This window comes from Trifolium pratense, linkage group LG6 (genome assembly GCF_020283565.1).
Source record: "Trifolium pratense cultivar HEN17-A07 linkage group LG6, ARS_RC_1.1, whole genome shotgun sequence".
NCBI classification, from domain to species: domain Eukaryota; kingdom Viridiplantae; phylum Streptophyta; class Magnoliopsida; order Fabales; family Fabaceae; genus Trifolium; species Trifolium pratense.
Window position 1 is genome coordinate 43,568,852 of NC_060064.1, and position 21,013 is coordinate 43,589,864.

Genomic DNA, 21,013 nt, shown 5'->3' on the forward strand with positions numbered 1-21,013 from the left:
GGCTTTGAATAAAGTTATGGGTATGTTTGTTTCAGATTTTTTTAAAAAAAAATTTTGTGTTTGTTTCGGATTTTTTCAAAAATCATTTTAGTAAATTTTTTTTTTTTCATTAAAATGAGAATCTATTTTCAATAGCTTTTATCAAATTTCATTTTTTTATCACTCATCATCTCTCACCATTTTAAAAAAATAGATTTTTATGATTGTAAACAAACGGCAAATAGCTTTAGATTTTCTTCAAAATCTCTATATTTTTTTCAAAAAAAATCCATTTTTTTTAAAGCTTAAACAAACAGGCCCTATAATTTATGCATGCGTAGTTGTAGATGTTTCCAGAATATATACACCATTCAAAATTCAATAGAATATCAATTGATTAGCTTTAAAAAATATGGTTTGATTTTGACTTAAATTGATGCTTTATTTTTAATTTACTGATTGAATGATACATGAATTACCAAATGGCTTGATTATATATATATATATATATATATATATATATATATATATATATATATATATATGGGGTTTTCTAACTTAGACCCTAGTTAGGTCTAAGTTAGCAAGGTGCACCTTTTGAGTTGGACAAAAATACCTATTTTTTTTTTTTTTTGAAACAATAGAGCAACTGGGGCATGTATGTAATTTGCATCATAAAAATACCTTTTTTTTTTTTTTTGAAACAATAGAACAACTATTACATTTTTTAAATTTCTTCCAAATTTTGACCTCATTTTACGTGCGAATCGAACGCCGATTTCAAAAACTAATACCGGAAACCTTTGTAAAATTGAAAAACGATCAAAATCCATATAAGGAACGTCGAGTTTCGTTGAGTATTGAGGGAGATCGAACCGGGTCAAAAACCGGGTCGCACGACCCGTTTCTGCATAAAACGGGTGGGAGGGACGATGAACAGTGCGCGTCGCCCACGCCCACTCTCACCGGCGGCGCGTGGGGGCGCGTGCGGCCTCCGGGAGGCTCTATGTTTTTTTTATTTTTTCATAATAAAATAGTAGATAATATTCTGGAAATTTTGGTATATTGTATGAAATTTTTGGAGACCCGAAACTATTTTTAGTTAATTAAATGAGTAAAAAGGTAATTAAAAATATTATAATTCCAAAAAATTTCCAAAATTTTATGTAAAGTACTATGAATTATTTAGAACCCTCTTGTGTACCTCACTCTCCCTAGTTCAAGTCATGAAATTATTTTCACAAATTCCGCTAATTATTTAAAACCATTTAACAAATAATAATAATAATTTCATAGATTTGTACTCTGAAACCAATTGTTTTTTTATTTGTTTCTAATAAAATATTAGATAATATTCTGGAACTTTTGGTATATTTTATGAAATTTTTTGAGACCTGAAACTATTTTTCGTTAATTAAATGAGATAAAACGGTAATTAAAAACTATTGTTTGCTTCTGAAACCATTTAGCTGGAAGAATGGTTTCAGAGAGTTATACCGTGAAACCATTCTAGCAGTAAAATGGTTTCAGAAGCAAACAATTAAAAATCAACTCCCCTGAAACCATTCTATCAGTGAAATGGTTTCAAAGTACAACGCTCTGAAACCATTGTACCAGCTAAATGGTTTCAGAATGGTTTCAGAAGCAAACAATTAAGAAATTACTCACTGAAACCATTCTACCAGTAAAATGGTTTCAGAGAGTTATACTGTGAAACCATTCTACCAGCTAAATGGTTTCACAGTATTATATAAAGATAATTAAAGGTAGTGAAAAATTGAGTTTTTTTTTTGTGTCCAAATCAAACGAACCAAGTCTCTATTTGTAGACAAAAAAAAATTATGAATTTTGGTATAAAAATAAAAAAATAAAAAATTAATTTACAACGAAATAATTGAGTTTAAAGTATTAAATGAAAAAAAAAACACGCCAACCACCCAGCAGTTGACACGTGTCCTGCTTTTTAAAAATGAAATTTTCTCTCTCCAGGCGCAGATCTAGTGTGGTGCACGCGCTGGCTTATCATGGAGATGGATGATCTGGACTGTCTGATTGATCCGACAGCCATGATGAGATCATCTCTTGGCCGTCTGATGGAAATCAACGGTCTTTAACGGTGGTCCTGCGGTAGGCGCGCGACACTGGAACAGCGCCAATATGTTTTTTTTTTTTAAAAAAAAAAAAAGAAAGGGTATTTTTGTCCAACTCAAAAGGTGCACCTTGCTAATTTAGACCCAACTGGGTCTAAATTAGCAGCCCCCTATATATATATATATATATATATATATATATATATATATATATATATATATATATATATATATATATATGCATGTGTGTGTGTGGAGAATAGATTCATTTTGTGTATAGAAAATTCCAAATTCGATCTTTATGAGATAGCTAAGTGAGTACGTACCCGATATACATGGTTGCCAATGGATTACAACTGAAGTGGAAGCATGCATATAGGGTGATCAAATTCAAACAACTATGTCTCTTCTATCTTTTTTTCTTGGTCAAGAATTGTGTCTCTTCTTTATTCCAATTTATATGTGAAGTGTGAGTGACGCAGGTTCTTATTAAGTTGTTGATTGATTATTTGATTTTCAATTAAATGAAAGCGTAAGCCACTGAAAAAATCATACACTTGAAATTAAGAGATCGGGGTTCGAGAATGGAAAACACTTCAGATTTAAAAAATGGAAAAATAACAAAAAGCACTTCCCTCAACTTAATCAATGAATTCAGAAATTTGCCGACATGTATTTATCGAAAATGAATTCTCTCCATATTTTATGTTACCGTAATTATTTTCTATCTCGCATTTAAATTTTCTCTCTCCATTTTTTAATATAACAAACTTCTCCCACCTTTTTTCTATCCAAATGTCAATAATATTTCGCTCTACCCTCATGTCAAGAGAGCTCATTCTCTCATGGCTTAAATATCACATTCGTCCCTGTATGTTCCCGTTTTTTTTTTGTTTTAGTCTCTATATTGTTTTTTTGGTTAAAAAAATCCATGCATGTGCAAATTGTGTTGGTTTTCGTGTCTCCCATCAATTGTCATCTCAAAAACATTGATGTGGTTAACGACTTGACATGTGGCAACTATGATGTGACAAATGAAGTTGATTCGTCAATTAATGAGGGGACTAAAACCAAAAAATATTGCATATATCATTAAATCCCTAAAATCCCAATTTTCACCATTCTTTCTCTTCTCACCTTACCAAAATCTGTTTGTCTCTGCAATAATAACATCCTCTTCTGTTTCCAATTCAATCATATTCCATATCCCAGAATGCGGTTATAACAAATCAATGAGGATGTTCATCTCTAATTCGGATGAAACCCATAATTAGAGGAGATTTTGAGTTTAATTACTATGCTATGCTTTTGATTTTGGTTTAAGTGTTTAATTATGAGCATAGTAAGGTTGTACATGGAGAGTTAAACTTTAAAAAAAATAATTGAGACGCAAATTAACTCAGAGGTTGTTTGTTATAGCTTGTTTTAGAGAAAAAAAATCATTTTTTTTATAAAAATAATCACTTTTAATCGTTTTGTGTCTGTTTGTTACAAATTTATAAAATAATCAGAAAACAACTAAAAATGAGAATCTACTAAGAGTAGCTTATAAAATAATAGATTTTTTTTAGAGGAGAGAGAAAAGAAATGTTAAAAGGAGAAAATTGTTTGTAATTAAAAAAAAATCACTTTTATAAGTAGTATCCAAACAAACTAAAGATTATTTTATTTAAAAAAAGTGATTTTTATTATAATAAACAAACACAAAGTAAATTCAATTTTTATAAAAATCTCTAAATTATTTTATATCAAAATCACTATTTTTTTAAGGGTCTTGTTAACATGTGTCCTAAGGGCACATGTTAAGATATATCAAAATAGAAATTCAACATTTAATGATACAAGAAATTTAATGCTTCAAAAGTCAAAATGCACAAATTAGCATTTAATAATTTCTATTTTTGCTTCCTTAACATGTGCCTTAAGGGCACAAGTTAACATTCTCCTTTTTTTAATCCGTAACAAACGCACCCTCAATTCATTTGGTTTCAAATCCGAATAATTTAAAATTGACTTGTTTGTTTGTTTTATTCTTATAAGTGGACGCAACGCAATCTAATTTTGTGGTTCCATCGAATTGTCTACATCTAGAGATGAAATTAGTAATAATATGTGTGTGTTGTTACTGTTTATTTGGGCATCTAATCTTTTCAACTTTTCTATATGAATATTCTGGTATTATCATTGAATGATGTCTCCTATTTTTAAAATCTTATATTAATTATATATATTAGTGGTGTGAAGAGGAGTTTAAAGTTTAAACCTGCTTTCATCGTCACCTTTGGCAGAGTGGTATGACTATGATATGCTCTTTTTTTACTAAAAAATGACTATGCCATTGTATGACTATGCTATGCCGTATACCAGTTCTTCGGCTATTTGATAATGGCAAATGCTATCATAATAAGTATATGCATTTAATTAGTTATCGAAGAAACTAATTGGTTTGTCCATGTGAGCTTAGCTCAGTTGGTAGGAAGAGACATCACATATATTATGCAAAAATCGAGGTTTGAATTTCAGACACTTCACTTATTCACCTTTAAGGTGAAATTTCTAACCACTAGACTACTGGACGGAAAAAAAAACAGAAATTAATCGGTTCAAGTGATAAGAATTTTGAGTTTTTGAGTTTTTTAAGTAATTATGAATTTGAGTTTTTGTTATAAAAAATTCAGTGTGGAGGAGAGTGTGTACTGTACAATTTCTTCAATAGATATTAGTTATCATTTAATGGCGATGACAATTTCATACTATTAGTCCAAAAAAAGTTCATACTAATAATATAATAAAAAGAAAATTGTTGTTAAAGAAAATAAGATGTAACTTGTGTATACAAAAAAATATTCTTGTGATCCATCCAACTTAATTTCAGATAATGATTTTATTTTTCGTTTTTTTAACACTTTATTTTGATCCATCACTCAGGTTCGCATATGGATTTTCAAATTTTAAATCTTTGGTCTTCTTTGGAGACATAACATATATTTAACACTGAGAAACTTATAGGGAAAGAAAACCCTATATTTGAAGCCGAAAATTAATATTCAAACATGGATAAAGGATCAAAATAACGTGAAAGAAATATAAATGACCGAATTGTTACTTAATTAAGCTAAAGAACCGCGGAAGCAATGTTGTTATAAAAAAAATATAACTAGTGTAAAAAAAATTACATTGTCAAGCATGTCACAATGATTTATGTGTAACTTCAAAAGTATTCAAAGGTTCACTACAAGAAAATTGACTTATAGTGACAACAAAATGCAGTAGGTAGGGCACAAATCCATTGCTATATCACAAAAAACCTATTCCAACAGCGGTGTGTAGCCGCCACCTTTAATTTCCTATACCAACAGATATTTACCGTCACAATAAGCCTATATAGTGATTTTTTTTAGATGTTGGAAAAGACATTGGTGTTATACCCACGGCTTATTCCGTTGGAAGAGGGGCTTTTGGAACCAATTAATTGGCTATACCCACAGCAGCCGAGTCTCCATTGCTATAGGCTTTAGTGACACCTTTTAACCAACTTACAACAGTTGGTATAGGTTTTTTCATTAGGCATTAATCATGTAAGCCCTTGCCAAAATTATAATCACCTGTTTTTCTTAATAAACTGCAAGCTTAGTTAATAGATTAGAGAAAAGGTTAATAGATTTCAACTACTCTTTTTAACATTTTCTAAAAATAACCCCTCTGCACCATTTAAGCTCTCTTGTATCTAACCATTAACATTCTATCGAACCATTTATCTAAATAAACTATGTCAAACTGTTTATAATACAACTTTCTTTTGTTAGCCCCGTTTGGCCCTACTTATTTTTTTACTTTTCTACTTCTCCTTAAAAGAAATAGAGAAGTAGAAAATTGTATTTGACCCTATTTCTCCTTAAAAGAATTAGAGAAATAAAGTAAAGAAGTAGAAAATAAGGAGAAGTTGGGTCAAACACAATTTTTTGCTTCTTTACTACTTTTAAGGAGAAGAAAAAAAGTAGAAAAAAAGTAGGGCCAAACGGGGCTGTCTATTTTATTGAATTCAACTAGGTACATCAGATTGAACATACTACAAAATCTGTCAAAACTCAAAACACCCAAAAGTATTTCAAAGAACAACCTAATCTAAACTAGGCAGCAGCAAGATCCATCCATGAACACCAAACAAACTACAAAGACTATCAACACCAAGAGTAGCCACTAGAGAATAGTGAATAACATCTTTCCATGCAATACCAATAGCAGCAACACACCACATCAAAAACAAGACACTCCCTACTTTCCATCCACATAACTTATTCAAAATTGGCAGCAATACGAAAGAATTATGACAGCAGACCAGTGGCCAATATCTAACCCTTCTTTAGTTTCTAGACTACATTGTCCATATTACCAAAATTCATAAATTCTGTCAACATCCCTACTTTCTGTTTTGCATCAAGGGATTTTCAAAACTGATAAGAAGAAATAGTTTGATATGTATTGACTATGCCAAACAAATGAGAAGTCTAATTGACATTTAGAGAACAGAAAGCATATTATATCATAGTAAATGTTTATAGATCAAATCAAGGCAACAGTTGAAAGCTTAAACTATAAGACAAAAACACACATACTTGTCTTGCAGCTTGATTTTGTAACCCTCCGGCCCCTGATGACATAACAGAGCTAGCACAAATCCAAAAAGATAGATTGTGTAACCCTCTGGCCCCTGATGACATAACAGAGTCAGGCACGAAGCTTAAACAAACACAAAAAAATCATGCAAACACACAATTAAGCCAACAGAAAAACCAGAAAAGAGAAACAAAACTAGACCAAAAATCAATGTAACAATTAATCTGCATTCTAGATTTGTTCTAGAGTTGTTCCTGCATTTGAACATGACCAAAATGGAACAATTCCAGATTAGCAAGATTCAACTAAGGTTTTGGATGCCAAAGTAAATAAGCTAGCACAAGCATTAGTGCCAACAAGTAATCATATGTTTTATTACAAAATTGAAATTCAAGCTCATATTAATTAGAAAACAATAAAGCATTGGTTAAGTCTATCCATTAACTTCATACTTGCAAACTAAGGAATAGATTTGTTCTCTAGAACACATGAATCTGAATCACTTGTTCTGTAACCTGTATGTATGTAAACAAAATAAAAAACAATGAGGACATTAAAAACCACATTTTAGCAATTCAATATAAGATAGAGTAGCTTAACTTGATGCTTTTTACTTCCCCAATTGAATTTAGAGTTATTGATGCTGATTCATAAACCATGATATATCTCTAAGTGTAGGGAGGGACTAACAATTATACTATTCACCTATGAAGCTATACCTCTGATACACCCTTGACGAATTTAATTCCTCTAATGTAAAATCAACTGCCTATGGGACTTAACTATTTCAATAGATAGGCATGGAAATACATAACTGATATATACATGTAGTCAAAGCTGAGCATTTAGCTTGATAGTGGAATAAGAATCTATTAGCATTTAGCTTGATAGTGGAACAATGAACTATGTGCAAAAGTATTGTGAAAGCTTACGAGACAAGTTGAAGCTACTGCATAAACTTGTCCAAATTTTGCAGAGTTGTAATGAATCCACACTTCAACCACCCAACACGAAGTATCTACAACTAAAAGAAGTTCCAAAAAGACCACAGTCACCATATTCTTCAATAACGAAAAGGAACATAAAAAATCTTCAAAGCCATTTTACGTTAACTAATATATCTCTATCTATCTCAACACCTATGCCATAACCATAAATACGCAGATAATTTAGTATTCGCACACTTATCTTGGTCTTTAAGGAAAATTAAGAGTATGTGAATTTCATACTAACACCAATAGATAAATAATAAATTACAAGACCTTGTTGATCAAATGCATCAGACACAAGATGATGGCCATTACTGTAAGCCCCTCCTGCATCACCAACCCATGCTTCAGCTGAGGTTCCTGAACTTTGAAGTTCATTTTTAAGGATAAGTTAGTACACAATCATAACATTAGAACAGGTTGAATGTACCACTCACAGTACATTTTTAAGTTCAAATTTTGCAAAATTTTGAAGTACATTTTGAAGTTCAAATTTTGCAAAATTTTGAAGTACATTTTTAAGGCTAAGTGAGTGACTCACTACTATTAGCTTCAAAAATTTGCAAAACACTAAGTTCAACCCTAAACCACTAAGCCCTGATTTGTGCATCCAACCTAGACTAAAATTAAGCATGAATCAACACTAACATACTTCATATTCTCAACACTTTCCTCAATTGGCTTATGATCAGTATGAAATTCATATACAAGCTATAAGAAAGTAACCATAACATACTTCATATTCTCACACTTTCCCAACTTATACCACCCTAGAGGATGTTGAGATCTAAATTTGTCTTGACACAACCAGAATGCATGTTCTGCCCTCAGAAACAAATAATCACAATAATACTCTCACAAAACAAAAGCACAAATCCTTATCCTTAGCAGTAGAAAATTATTGATGCAAAAATTATCTAACTGACATTATAAATAGCATTTCAATTTGTATCCAATTATCAACAAGATCACTATGAAATTAACAAAATATTCAGTGAGTACTTTTATCAAACACTTTCACTGCAATTCAAAGAAAACATGAAGAAGAAGAAGAAGAAGAAGAAGAAGAAGAATCATGAATTGCAAAATTCTTACAGAAGCAAATAGAAATTGATCATAATTCAAATTAATTTGACTATAAGCTAGGTCATAGGAATACAAATAAAGTCATTTAGAAGATTAAATTGAGGTAATAGAGAGCGGGAATAAAAAGATTAGGGTTCTTACCGAAGAGATGCATGACAGAAAATTGACTGTATCGGAGAGAGACTTAGCGTAAGTGAATCGGAAATGCAAGGTTCCTTGCGGTGGAGAACAATTAAAGGTCGTGTCGGAGAACGAAGTAGAAGGTGCTGAAACCAAGAATTAAGGTTCTCAGCCATGGCAGATCGGTAAGAGAGCGATGGTGCCGATCAGTGAGAGAAGAATTAAGTTACTCCTTTTTCCTATCAGAATATATGTCACTTCACACTTTTACACAAAGGTAATTAATGTTTTACAAAATTTTCTTTCATTTATTCTAATGAAAAAATAAATTGAAAAATTGAAAAAAATAGAGTAATAAATAGTTAAGAGTATAATAAAAAAAATAGTATTAAATGTTTCATTGGTAATATAAAACGACATATATTATGGTACAATTTTTTCCCCTAAAATAACATATATTGTGTTATGGGGAAGTATTAAATTTCATTTCTATTTAAAAAATACTCATTTTTTTATAATTAATGATATTCTTTTTCTTTCCACATATTCTCCCATAGAGTAATTTTAATTTTATTCAAGCCACATTATGTCATTAAATGTAAATATGTCATTATGTCAAATGTTCAATCAAAGAGATGGTGCTGAAATAATCAAAATTCCAATCAACAGGGCACACAATGAGGATACACCAATATGGTGTTTAGTAAGAACGGGATCTACTCCGTTCGATCTGCATACTACAAGTTCATGGAAGTAATAATAGATAATTCACACATTCGAGAACCTGGTGATTGGAGGAAGCTATGGAATCTTAGAATTCTGGTCAAAGCAAGGTTGATTTAAAGAGGAGTACAGTGTGGATCGATGTGCCCTTGTTGTGAAGCCGCTTATGAAAATGAATGGCATTACTTTTTTCGGATGTGTGGCGGTACATGAGGTATGGAAGGAGGAAGGAATGTGGGATTTGTTGGAACAATTGGTCCTTTATGCATCAGGTTATGTTCCACTGATTTTTACATTGCTAGAAAAGTTAGATGGAGAGATTATGGCATAAGTTGTTATACTCTTGTGGACAGTTTGGTGGCGACGAAACCAAAAATGTTGGAACAACAATCTCTACCTACCTATGAAACAAATAGGCGAGCTAAGGATGTGTTAGCTGACTGGGTGTGAGCTCGATGCAAGCCAAACCATGATAGAACGATGACAGGTCAGGCTACGCAGAGATGGTCAAAACCGCAACAAGGATTGTTAAAATGTAACATTGATGCGGCATGCTATAATGCATAAAATAAATATTCTACTGCTGCATGCTTGCGAGATGTTGAAGGTGAAGTAGCAAAGTTTTTCACAAGAAAGGGGGGACTGAATTGTGAACCTATTAAAATTTACCTCTTAAAAATATAACTCAACAGAAAGCGTTAGAATGATCTCAGAACGATCTGGTTAGCAGTAAAACAAATTCAAAGTGAATTGTGTGCTTAGTGTTTGCAGAAAATAAAAGATAAGGGAAGAGAGAATTAACACACAACAATTATACTGGTTCACCCCCTAATAGTATGGGTTACGTCAAGTCCCTCACGCTCCGTGAGTATCCACTATAATCTTGAGATACTAGTAATCTCAAATTACAAACCTCCTTGATCTAAACCAAGATCAATAACCTTAAGCCCTACAAGCTTAATATCTACCTCAGTCCTACAAACTAAGGTGTCACTCAATCAATAGTTACGTATTGACTTGAGCCAATCTTTTACAATGAATTGTTCGGATCACAAGCTTTCAAATGAAGAGAAAATCAAGTTGAGAAGCTAATAGAAGAATACACTCAGTTCACTCAATGATATACTGATCCAAGTATGTGATGTTAGAGAGCTGGAGTGAGAGTGGAAGAGTTTAATGACTTGGTCGAAAAAGACAAGTGTGGATGTTGAAATTTGTAGTTGAAACTCTTGAATCTTCAAAGCACCCAAGTGTGCTATTTATAGATGTTGTTTGTCCTTTGTTCCGTGGTCTCCAAGCAGGTTGGAGTGTTGCCAAAGACTAGCCGTTAGTCCTTTAAAAGATCAGATCAAATATTATTCAAATAATATTTGATGAGAGAGAAGATGCTTCTTGAGAACATTCTTAGAATGATGATGTCATGAGGAGCGTGAGGTTGGGCATCTTTGAGCTGTATGAACTTGTTCTCCAAGAACAAGCACTGTTGAAGCCTTGGAAGATTAATTACAACAGCTGGTGAGAATCTTTCGATCAAGAGCAGAAAGTCTGCTTGATTCTGGAACGTTCTTAGATCGTTCTCCCAGAGTATTTTCTGATTCTTGGCCTAGATCAAATAGAGAGATGTGCATTGCTTGTTTTGATTTCGTGGGCCTCAAGATATTCATGATGATCATATGATGATAGCTGGTCTTCTTATCCTTTTACTATTCATGTGTACTTGTAAAAGTACAAGTAGTTTTCCATTGTAGATTAAGATCATAGTGAAATATATTTTATGAAGTCCTTTGAGAAGTACCATTTCAAACTTGTTGTCTCCTTTTCATTGGTCCATAAATGTCTTCAAATAATCTCTGAATAGAGCATATGAGCTTGAGAAATAAATTGTCAAAGACATGTTCATGTTTATTCCTTAAACATAAACAAATAGGAAGCTTTCTTTTGCTATCATTTAATCCTTGCTTTAAATGACTTATATCCTGTAGAGATTCTCTTCAATAAAGTCCTTTGCAAAAGTGCTTATTTGTCTCTTGTTCAGATGATATCAATTAAGTGCTTATTTGTTGATGTATAGCTTTGCACGTGAGAAAAAGTGCAGACTGAAGAATGTTCTCTGATCATTCTCATAAACTTGCAGTTTTCAATCAATTTAAGTGTAGTGATATATAATGAATGAGCTTTTGTTCCTGTATATATTAATCACTCAAGAGCACTTGTTAGATCACAAAAAGATCAGAATTCACTTAAAATATAATTAAGATGTTTGTTATCTTTAAAACATCAAATTAGGATTTTGCCTCAACAATCTCCCCCTTTTTGATGATGACAAACTTCTTGAATAAGATTTTAATTGAGATTCTGATTTAATCAAATAAGTAATAATACTTGTGCTTAATTATCAAAGTTCCCCCTCAATTTAAGCATTCATTATCAAAAGTGATAAATTAAAAAAAATGCAAAAGAGAGAAATTAAGGACAAATTAATTTGAATCAAACATAAATTCTTTAATCATTTAAACTCAGCAAGAGTGATACAATCAGTTGCATAGCACAAGATTAAAGATAAAAGATTCAAAAAAGTCCTAGTTTAGAAAATAAAAACTTGCAAACGATTTTAATCTAAAGATCAGCATTTCAAAAAGATTTAATCAAGCATTCGGGCATTTTCTTAATTAGCTCCCCCTAAATATCCTAATCAGCTCCCCCTCAATTTTCTAATTCATTCTCCCCCTTTGTCAGCATCTAAAAGGGTAGGAGAAAAAGAGACTTATTCAGAGTCAGATGAGCTGGAGTTATCAGAGGTAGATGAGTCATCAGGTTGAGGAAAGGCAAGAGCATCAGGTGTTGGGTTAAGAGGTGGTGGAGAGAGTTTGAGAGTAGGGCAAACGGTTTTGAAGATCCAATCATGCATCAATTTGTTTTCAGATAACAAGTAGAGGAGTATTCCATTTTGGTTGTTGAACCCTTCAAACATTTTCAACATATCCTTGCGAATTCTTCCAACATTTTTGTCAATGTTATCCAACTGAGATGATCTAGGATCATTCTTAGTATCCTTTGATTTTTCTTTTGAAGAATTGCCAAGGTCTTCAGCAGCAGACTCCTTCAGCATGTTCTTAGAATGCTCTAGCATTGTAGCAACGAGAGTATTCCAATCTTCTTGTTTCTCAAATTCTGGCCTTTTCCTTTTAGACCCAACTTCAACAGCCAGTAGCTTCATCATCTTCATCATCATCCTTTTTCATGTGATGAAGGTTTTTAACAGAAAAAGAGTGGCAGATATTCTCAGAATGTTCTTTCTTCAGATCAACTTTGAGATCCCTAAAGATTTTAGTTAAAATCATTTCATAAGGGATAGCAATCTTGCTCTTTCCAGATTGAGCAGTCTTGATCATATGTTGGATGATAACATAGGGTAAGTTCAGCTTGATCTTCTTGGACAAATGGTAGAGAACCATATAGTCATTGACCGTTACCTTTTCCATGCTTCCAAGCCTAGGAAAGATACAATATTGACATATATTGTGCAATATCCTGTATTCTTTCTTCAACAAGGATGCCTTAGGATCTTTCATTTGCTGACCTTTCTTTGTAAACAACTCAAGAATGAGTTCATCCTTTTTGACATTTAAAGCTTCATACCATGTTGGTCCATAAACCATGGTGCCTTCACAAGGAATTCTTAAGATCTTAGCAATAACTTCAGGTGTTAAATTGATCTCTTCTCCTTTTACGTAACAATTAGACTTTTCTCAGCATAGGTTGCAGCATTAAAGTAAAAAGATTGAGCTACATGGGGAAAGGTAATTTCTTTCATTCGAAAGATCTCAGTCCATCCTTGAGGATCCAGATATTTGTAAAGATTTATTCCTCTAGCATAGAGACTTTCCAATTGAAAGAATCTTGACTCATCAACGGGCTTCACCTTCCAAGTTTCTTCAAACTCTTGTCTTGAAGATGGTAGAACTAAAGAGTGTCTTATCTCATTTTTCTTATATTCTAGGTCTTTGAGAAAAATGGTTTTAGCCTTGCCTTTGTCTAGTTTTTTCTTTTTCATGGAGGTAGACGAAGTGGATAAGAATGCAGTTTTGGCTTTAGAGGTTGTCTTGGTTTTGGCAGCAGAAGTTTTAGTGAGACTTTTGCCTGAGAGAGTATTCTCAGAATCAGAGTGATGAACAGTAGTGTTAAGAGTAGTGTAACACCCTAACCCATACTACCCTTAAAAACGTAATTTTAAAAACTTTTCAACAAGTGTAAAGGCAGAGTGCCACGCGGTAATTAAAACACATGCATACACACAGAGCATCATGAAATTTAACATGAAAAGCAACAGCGGATTCCAATCAAACCAAGCATTGCATATATATACATATATATATACATAAGCCATATTCATCCCTAAGGATGTCACTTATACAAGAACTAGCATAACAAAAAGGTAACACCGATATACGATGAAATCCAAGCGTAATCCCCGACTCGATGTTACATTACCAGAGCATTCACTATTTACAAACTCTAGTCAAAAGCTAGTACTAAGAGGAGTAATCTATGCTAAGTCTCCTCACCAAAAGGTACTTCAACACCACGCTAGAACAGCAGTCTAAACGTCGGCACAATCCTCAGCCTGAATATCTGAACCCCCAAAGGTCCAGCAAATAACACAAAGCAGAGAGTTAGAAAACATAATCGCATATCATACGAGCATAAGAAAGACCTTACACTTTCGAACTACATCATACATATTCTAACTCACGCCAAAACATCGCACTAAACGATTATCAATTAATAAAGTTCAACACCATTCAACCAGATAATGTCACATACCATTTATCAAATATATGCGCATTTACCCTAAGGTATCTAATGCCAATTAGTTCACTGTCATGCCATCCCTAGACATAACTGATAAGCGACTGTTTAGGATCGTCTTGAAAACAGGTAAAAGAGGAACTTGACCCTAACCGCGACCTGCCGGTAGAACCAAAGTTATCAAGGAAAAGAGGAACTTGACCCTAACCGCGACCTGCCGGTAGAACCAAAGTTATCAAAGAAAGTGCGACCCTAAGGTATCTAATGCCAATTAATTCACTGTCATGCCATCCCTAGACATAACTAAATGCATGTGGTACCAAAATGTCTCACCAACGGTGGACCAAGAACAGTTTTATATCATGCTGGATATGTCGGAACTTACCGAACCATCTTATCTCCCTTGGATAAGCCAAAACAGTTTTATATCCTGTTGGATAGCAGCTCTGGACTCATGGATTCATCTAATCCGATCCTCGGCTTCATTATGGACACATAATCCATTTTCGTTATTGGAACCCAAGTTTCCAATGTTCACATACAATCATGAATGCATGTATGCATACACATATCAACCATATGATATTCTCTAGCTCGAAGCTACACTTTTATGAATGCGGGAACACAATCCTAACACATTCACTTAACATTGCAAATTAATGCCAAAACATAACATTGCTCACATTAAGCTACAACTTATTGCATACACGTTTATCATTCATATAACGATTACCAATAAGCATTAACAGTATCAACATGTATCAACAATCATGTAAGGATACCCTTAAACCATGTTACAAGTGCCTAATCACACTTATAAACATCAACAAGAATTGCTGTCACAGAGGCCTTCGCTAAGCGAAGCCTTAGCGAGACTTGGCGAACCACACCAGGAAGTCACCTGCTCATGGCGAGACTTGGCGAGACTTGGCGAGCTTCAACGAACTATTCGCTGAGCGAAGGCTTAGCGAGCCTAAGCGAACCTCACCCGGGAACCACCTGCTCATAGCGAGCTTCGGCGAGATCCAGCGAACCTGTTCGCTACAGCGAACCCCTGGTCGCTTAGCGAACCACACCAGAACAGAATATCTGTTCTTGAGTTATCTAAGGCGGTTTAACCTCAAATCAACTTAAAAATTCATCCAAACATGTTATAAATTCATATAAACAGCCATTCCAAACATATATGGTATCAAGGAACATTAATCATCCCTTCCAAACATCCAAATACCTCTAACAATCAAAATCATGCCAATTACTTGAGTTTTAAGTAACTTTCATAAACTTTTCAAAAATGGTTCAAATACATACATATTTATCATGGAATCAAGCTAGTGATTAACACATACAAAGTGATGATGAAGAACATCATACTCACATACAAAAGCTTAATCAAAATCTAAAAGAAATTGAGTGGGAGAGTTCGGGAACGGAGACATAGACAATCTCCCCCCTCCTTGTCACTCAAGAATCATGAATTCTAATCTCTTACCTTAAGCAAAGATGATGATTCAAGCCTTCTCTTGCTCAAGCTTTCTCTTAGCCAAAACCCTAGCTCTTGCTCTATCTTGCTTCTACTCACTCAACTCAAAGAAATGAAGTTATGATACTATTCATAAGTTGGACTTGCTACTTATACTACTTCTCATGTGTCATGAACCAAGCCCAATTGGCTTAGGCCCATGCCTCTCACGCCCATAAGCCCAAAACAATGGTTCTCGCGTCTAATAACTTACGTTCGGCTAAATAATTATTCGTCGCTCACTAAAATAATAAAAGCCAATTAATAAATAAAATACATTTAATAAAATATACGAATACGAAAAACGGGTCGTTACAATCCTACCCCCCTTAAAAGAATTTCGCCCTCGAAATTACCTAGAAACAGATCGGGATAAGAATCTCTCATCTTGTTTTCCAACTCCCACGTCGCATTCTCACCAGCCGGTCCTCCCCACACGACTTTCACGGATGCAATCTCTTTGTTTCTCAACCTCTTCACTTCTCTTCCTTCGATTCTCAAAGGCACAGTCTCGATGGTCAAGTCATCCCTCACTTGAACATCGTCCGATTCAATCACGTGTGTCGGATCAGACACATACTTGCGCAACTGTGATACATGAAAAACATCGTGCAAATTCGCCAATGATGGCGGTAATGCAATCCTATACGCAACTTTCCCAACTCGCTTCAAAATCTCAAACGGTCCAATAAACCTCGATGTCAACTTCCTTGACTTCAACGCACGCCCTACTCCAGTAGTCGATTTAACTCGTAGGAATACATGATCCCCCTCTTGGAATTCAATGTCCTTCCTCCTCTTATCATGATAACTCTTCTGTCGACTCTGAGACGCTTTCATCTTCTCACGAATCATCCGAATCTTCTCTGTTGTCTCTTGTACAATCTCTGGTCCAAGAATTGCACCTTCTCCAGTTTCATACCAACACAGAGGTGTCCTACACCTTCTCCCATACAAAGCCTCAAACGGTGCCATTCCGATACTAGAATGGTAACTGTTGTTGTATGTAAACTCTACCAACGGCAAACAAGAATCCCAATTCACGTTTTGTTCCAAAACACAAGCCCTCAACAAATCCTCTAAGGATTGTATCGTCCTCTCCGACTGACCATCTGTCTGAGGATGATACGCTGAACTCAACCTCAACTTCGTTCCTAAAGCTTCTTGCAAGCTTTCCCAAAATCTAGAAGTAAATCTCGGATCTCTATCCGAAATAATACTTGTTGGAATACCATGTAGCTTCACAATCTGCTCCACATAAATCTCGGCCAACTTAGGCACCAAAGTACCTTTCCTGATAGCAATGAAGTGAGCACACTTCGTCAGACGATCTACCACTACCCAAATCACCTCGTTACCTTTCTTGGTCTTCGGTAAACCTCCCACAAAATCCATTGCAATGCTATCCCATTTCCATTCGGGTATAAACATTGGTTGTAACAAACCAAACGGCTTCTGATGTTCAATCTTCGATTTCTGACAAGTTAAGCATGAATAAACAAATTCAGAAATTTGCCTCTTCATTCCCGGCCACCAAAACAACTTCCTCAAATCCTGATACATCTTGGTTACTCCAGGATGAATACTCAAACCACTTCTGTGACCTTCTTCCATGATCATTCTCTTTAATTCGGGTACATCCGGTACACAAACTCTTCCGTGAAATCTCATGACTCCACTTTCGTCAATCTTGATATTGGTCTCCTTACCTTCATTGATGAGTACCATCTTCTCCATCAATCTCTTATCCGATTTCTGACGTTCTTTAATATCTTCAAGAAAAGGATTCGTCAACTTTAACATTCCTAGCTTCACACTTGTAGAAGTAACCTCGCACACAAGACTCAAGTCTCGGAATTCTTCAATCAACTCTAACTCTTTCACCATCAATGATGACATATGCAAAGTCTTCCTACTTAATGCATCGGCCACCACATTGGCTTTTCCGGGGTGATAACTCAATTCAAAATCGTAGTCCTTTAAGAATTCGAGCCATCTTCGTTGCCTCATATTCAACTCCTTCTGGTCGAATAAGTACTTCAGACTCTTGTGATCACTAAACACTTCAAACCTCGATCCATACAAGTAGTGTCTCCACACTTTCAAAGTAAACACCACGGCGGCTAACTCCAAATCATGCGTTGGATAGTTCCTCTCGTGAACCTTCAGTTGCCTTGAAGCATATGCTACCACGTTACCCCCTTGCATAAGCACTCCACCAAGTCCTAACTTCGAAGCATCGCAATACACGACGAACGACTCTTTGGCATCAGGTAAAATCAACACGGGTGCAGTAGTCAATCTTCTCTTGAGCTCTTGGAAACTCTTCTCACAAATACCATCCCAAACAAACGCTTGATCTTTCCTCGTCAACTTGGTTAACGGCAAAGCCAACTTCGAAAAACCTTCGATGAATCTTCTATAGTAACCGGCTAAACCAAGGAAACTTCTAATCTCTGAAACAGATTCCGGCGTTCCCCACTGTGACACAGCGTCAACCTTCGCAGGATCTACCGCGATTCCTCCACTCGAAATTATATGCCCTAGGAAACTCACCTCTTTCATCCAAAATTCACACTTCGACAACTTGGCATACAACTTCTTCTCCTTCAAAACTTGCAAAACAATTCTCAAGTGCTCTTCGTGCTCTTCCTCGGATTTTGAGTAAATCAAAATGTCGTCGATGAACACCACCACGAATCTATCCAAAAATGAATGGAAAATTCGGTTCATATACTCCATGAAAACTCCAGGTGCATTGGTCACACCAAACGGCATAATTGAATACTCGTAGTGCCCATACCTCGTCCTAAATGCAGTCTTAGGTATGTCTTCCGTCTTCACTCTAATCTGATGGTATCCAGATCTCAAATCGATCTTACTAAACACGCAAGCTCCAACTAGTTGATCCATCAAATCATCTATCCTCGGAAGTGGATATTTATTCTTGATCGTCACTTTGTTCAACTGACGATAGTCTATACATAATCTCATGCTTCCATCTTTCTTCTTCACAAGCAATACCGGCGCTCCCCATGGCGAAACACTCGGTCGAACAAACCTCTTCTCAAGCAGCTCTTCAAGTTGCTTCTTCAACTCATTCAACTCTGACGCTGACATTCGATACGGCGCCATCGATATCGGACTAGTTCCAGGTACTAGGTCGATAGAAAACTCTACCTCTCGCTTTGGAGGCACGTCAGATATATCATCCGGAAACACATCTGGGAATTCACAAACGATCGGTAACTCTTCTACCTTAACTCCTCCTTCGAGTTTCAATGATGCAAACATCATGAACATCTCGGCATGTTCTTTCAATGCTTCCGATACTTCCTTCCCGCTCATCAAATGCAAGTTCTCCTCCGGCTTCGGAAAAACAACGGCCTTCTCACGACAGTTGATATGAATTCGGTTGAAGATTAACCAATTCATACCAAAAATCACATCCATACCACTAAGTGGAATACACACTAAATCCATACCAAAATGCTTACCAAAAATGGTTACGGGGCAATTACGACATACTTGTCGGGTAATCACTGAACCATTAGCAGGAGTTTCTATTTCCATCCTACCCATCATATCCGTTAAAGGAATACTAAGACGCTTCGCACAATCCAAAGAAATAAAAGAATGCGTCGCTCCCGTATCTATAATCGCAATTAAAGGAGTGTTATAGATGAAACACGTACCTCTAATGAGATTGTCCTCAAGGCTAGCATCCTCTCCACTCAAAGCAAACACCTTGCCCATCACCTTCTTGGGCTTCTTACAAGTCGGACTCTTGTGGCCTTCCTCACCACAGTTAAAACACACCACTTTCGTCCTACAAACCTCGGTCTTGTGGCCCAGCTTTCCACAATTCTTACACCTATCTCCCTTCTTAGGGCAATCATAAGACATATGACCCCTTTCTCCACAGTTATAACAACTTCCATTCGTCGGCTTCTTACCACCACTTGTATTACCCCTACCGCGGTTATCATAAGGTTTTCCGCGCTCTTGTCCTTTCCCTTTTCGGTCATTCGCAGCCTTGTAGTAGTTCACCTTAGCTCTACCATCCTCATCACAGATCCTACTCTTGTTCACAAGGGTCGCAAAATCCCTTATCTGCGAAAATCCAATCATATGCTTAATGTCTGGACGTAGACCACTTTCAAACTTCACACACTTGTCGTTCTCCGCTTCCATAGTGTTGTAATGCGGGCTAAACGCACACAAAGTCTCAAACTTGACGGCATAGTCAGCTACCGTCATATTTCCCTGTTTCAACTCCATGAATTCCACCACCTTCTTATTCTTCACATCCACAGGAAAATATTTAACCAAAAATTCTCTTTTAAACATTGCCCACGGTATAGCCATACCACCGGGTCCTAGCCTCAACTTGGCGTTCTTCCACCACACGTTCGCTTCCTCACGCAACACATATGTCCCAAGGGTTGTCTTCCCTTCCTCGGAACAATCCATTGCTTCAAAGATTATTTCAAGTTCCTCCAGCCACTTGTGAGCTCCATCCGGGTTGTAACCTCCGGTAAATGTTGGCGGTTTCTGCTTCATGAACCTTTCCAACCTCATCTCTACCTCTCTTCCAGGTTGATGATCTCTAACCACAATGTTGGTAAGTGCGGCCAAAGCTTCCGCAATCTGAGCATTCGTTCTCGCAGCAGCCATGATTCCTGAACGAATCACAACTAGACGTTAGAAAGTACTAACAGTGTTCCCTACACATGCTCATACGGGGAAAAGAAAAGTCCTAATTGGTTCACATGAACCGACCTGCTCTGATACCACTATTGTAACACCCTAACCCATACTACCCTTAAAAACGTAATTTTAAAAACTTTTCAACAAGTGTAAAGGCAGAGTGCCACGCGGTAATTAAAACACATGCATACACACAGAGCATCATGAAATTTAACATGAAAAGCAACAGCGGATTCCAATCAAACCAAGCATTGCATATATATACATATATATATACATAAGCCATATTCATCCCTAAGGATGTCACTTATACAAGAACTAGCATAACAAAAAGGTAACACCGATATACGATGAAATCCAAGCGTAAT

At 35.5% G+C, this 21,013-nt stretch overlaps 1 protein-coding gene across 10 annotated transcripts; it reads right to left on the minus strand.

Annotated features, from left to right (window-relative positions):
• Nucleotides 1-5,711: 5,711 nt before the first annotated feature.
• Nucleotides 5,712-9,212, minus strand: LOC123892575. Of its 10 annotated transcripts, XM_045942391.1 has the most exons (5): nt 8,903-9,212; nt 7,949-8,040; nt 7,619-7,710; nt 7,139-7,201; nt 5,712-6,780 (listed from the first exon to the last, which is right to left on the minus strand). In XM_045942391.1, the coding sequence occupies exons 1-4, from the start codon at nt 9,055-9,057 to the stop codon at nt 7,166-7,168; spliced, it is 375 nt and encodes a 124-aa protein (XP_045798347.1). In that variant the 5' UTR covers nt 9,058-9,212; the 3' UTR covers nt 5,712-6,780; nt 7,139-7,165. The 10 variants fall into 10 exon arrangements, 6 of the variants coding, with proteins under 6 accessions (XP_045798347.1, XP_045798348.1, XP_045798344.1 ...); XM_045942392.1 differs by lacking the exon at nt 7,139-7,201 and having other exon boundaries at nt 7,949-8,035; XM_045942388.1 differs by lacking the exon at nt 7,139-7,201.
• Between the last annotated feature and the right edge of the window lie 11,801 nt (nt 9,213-21,013).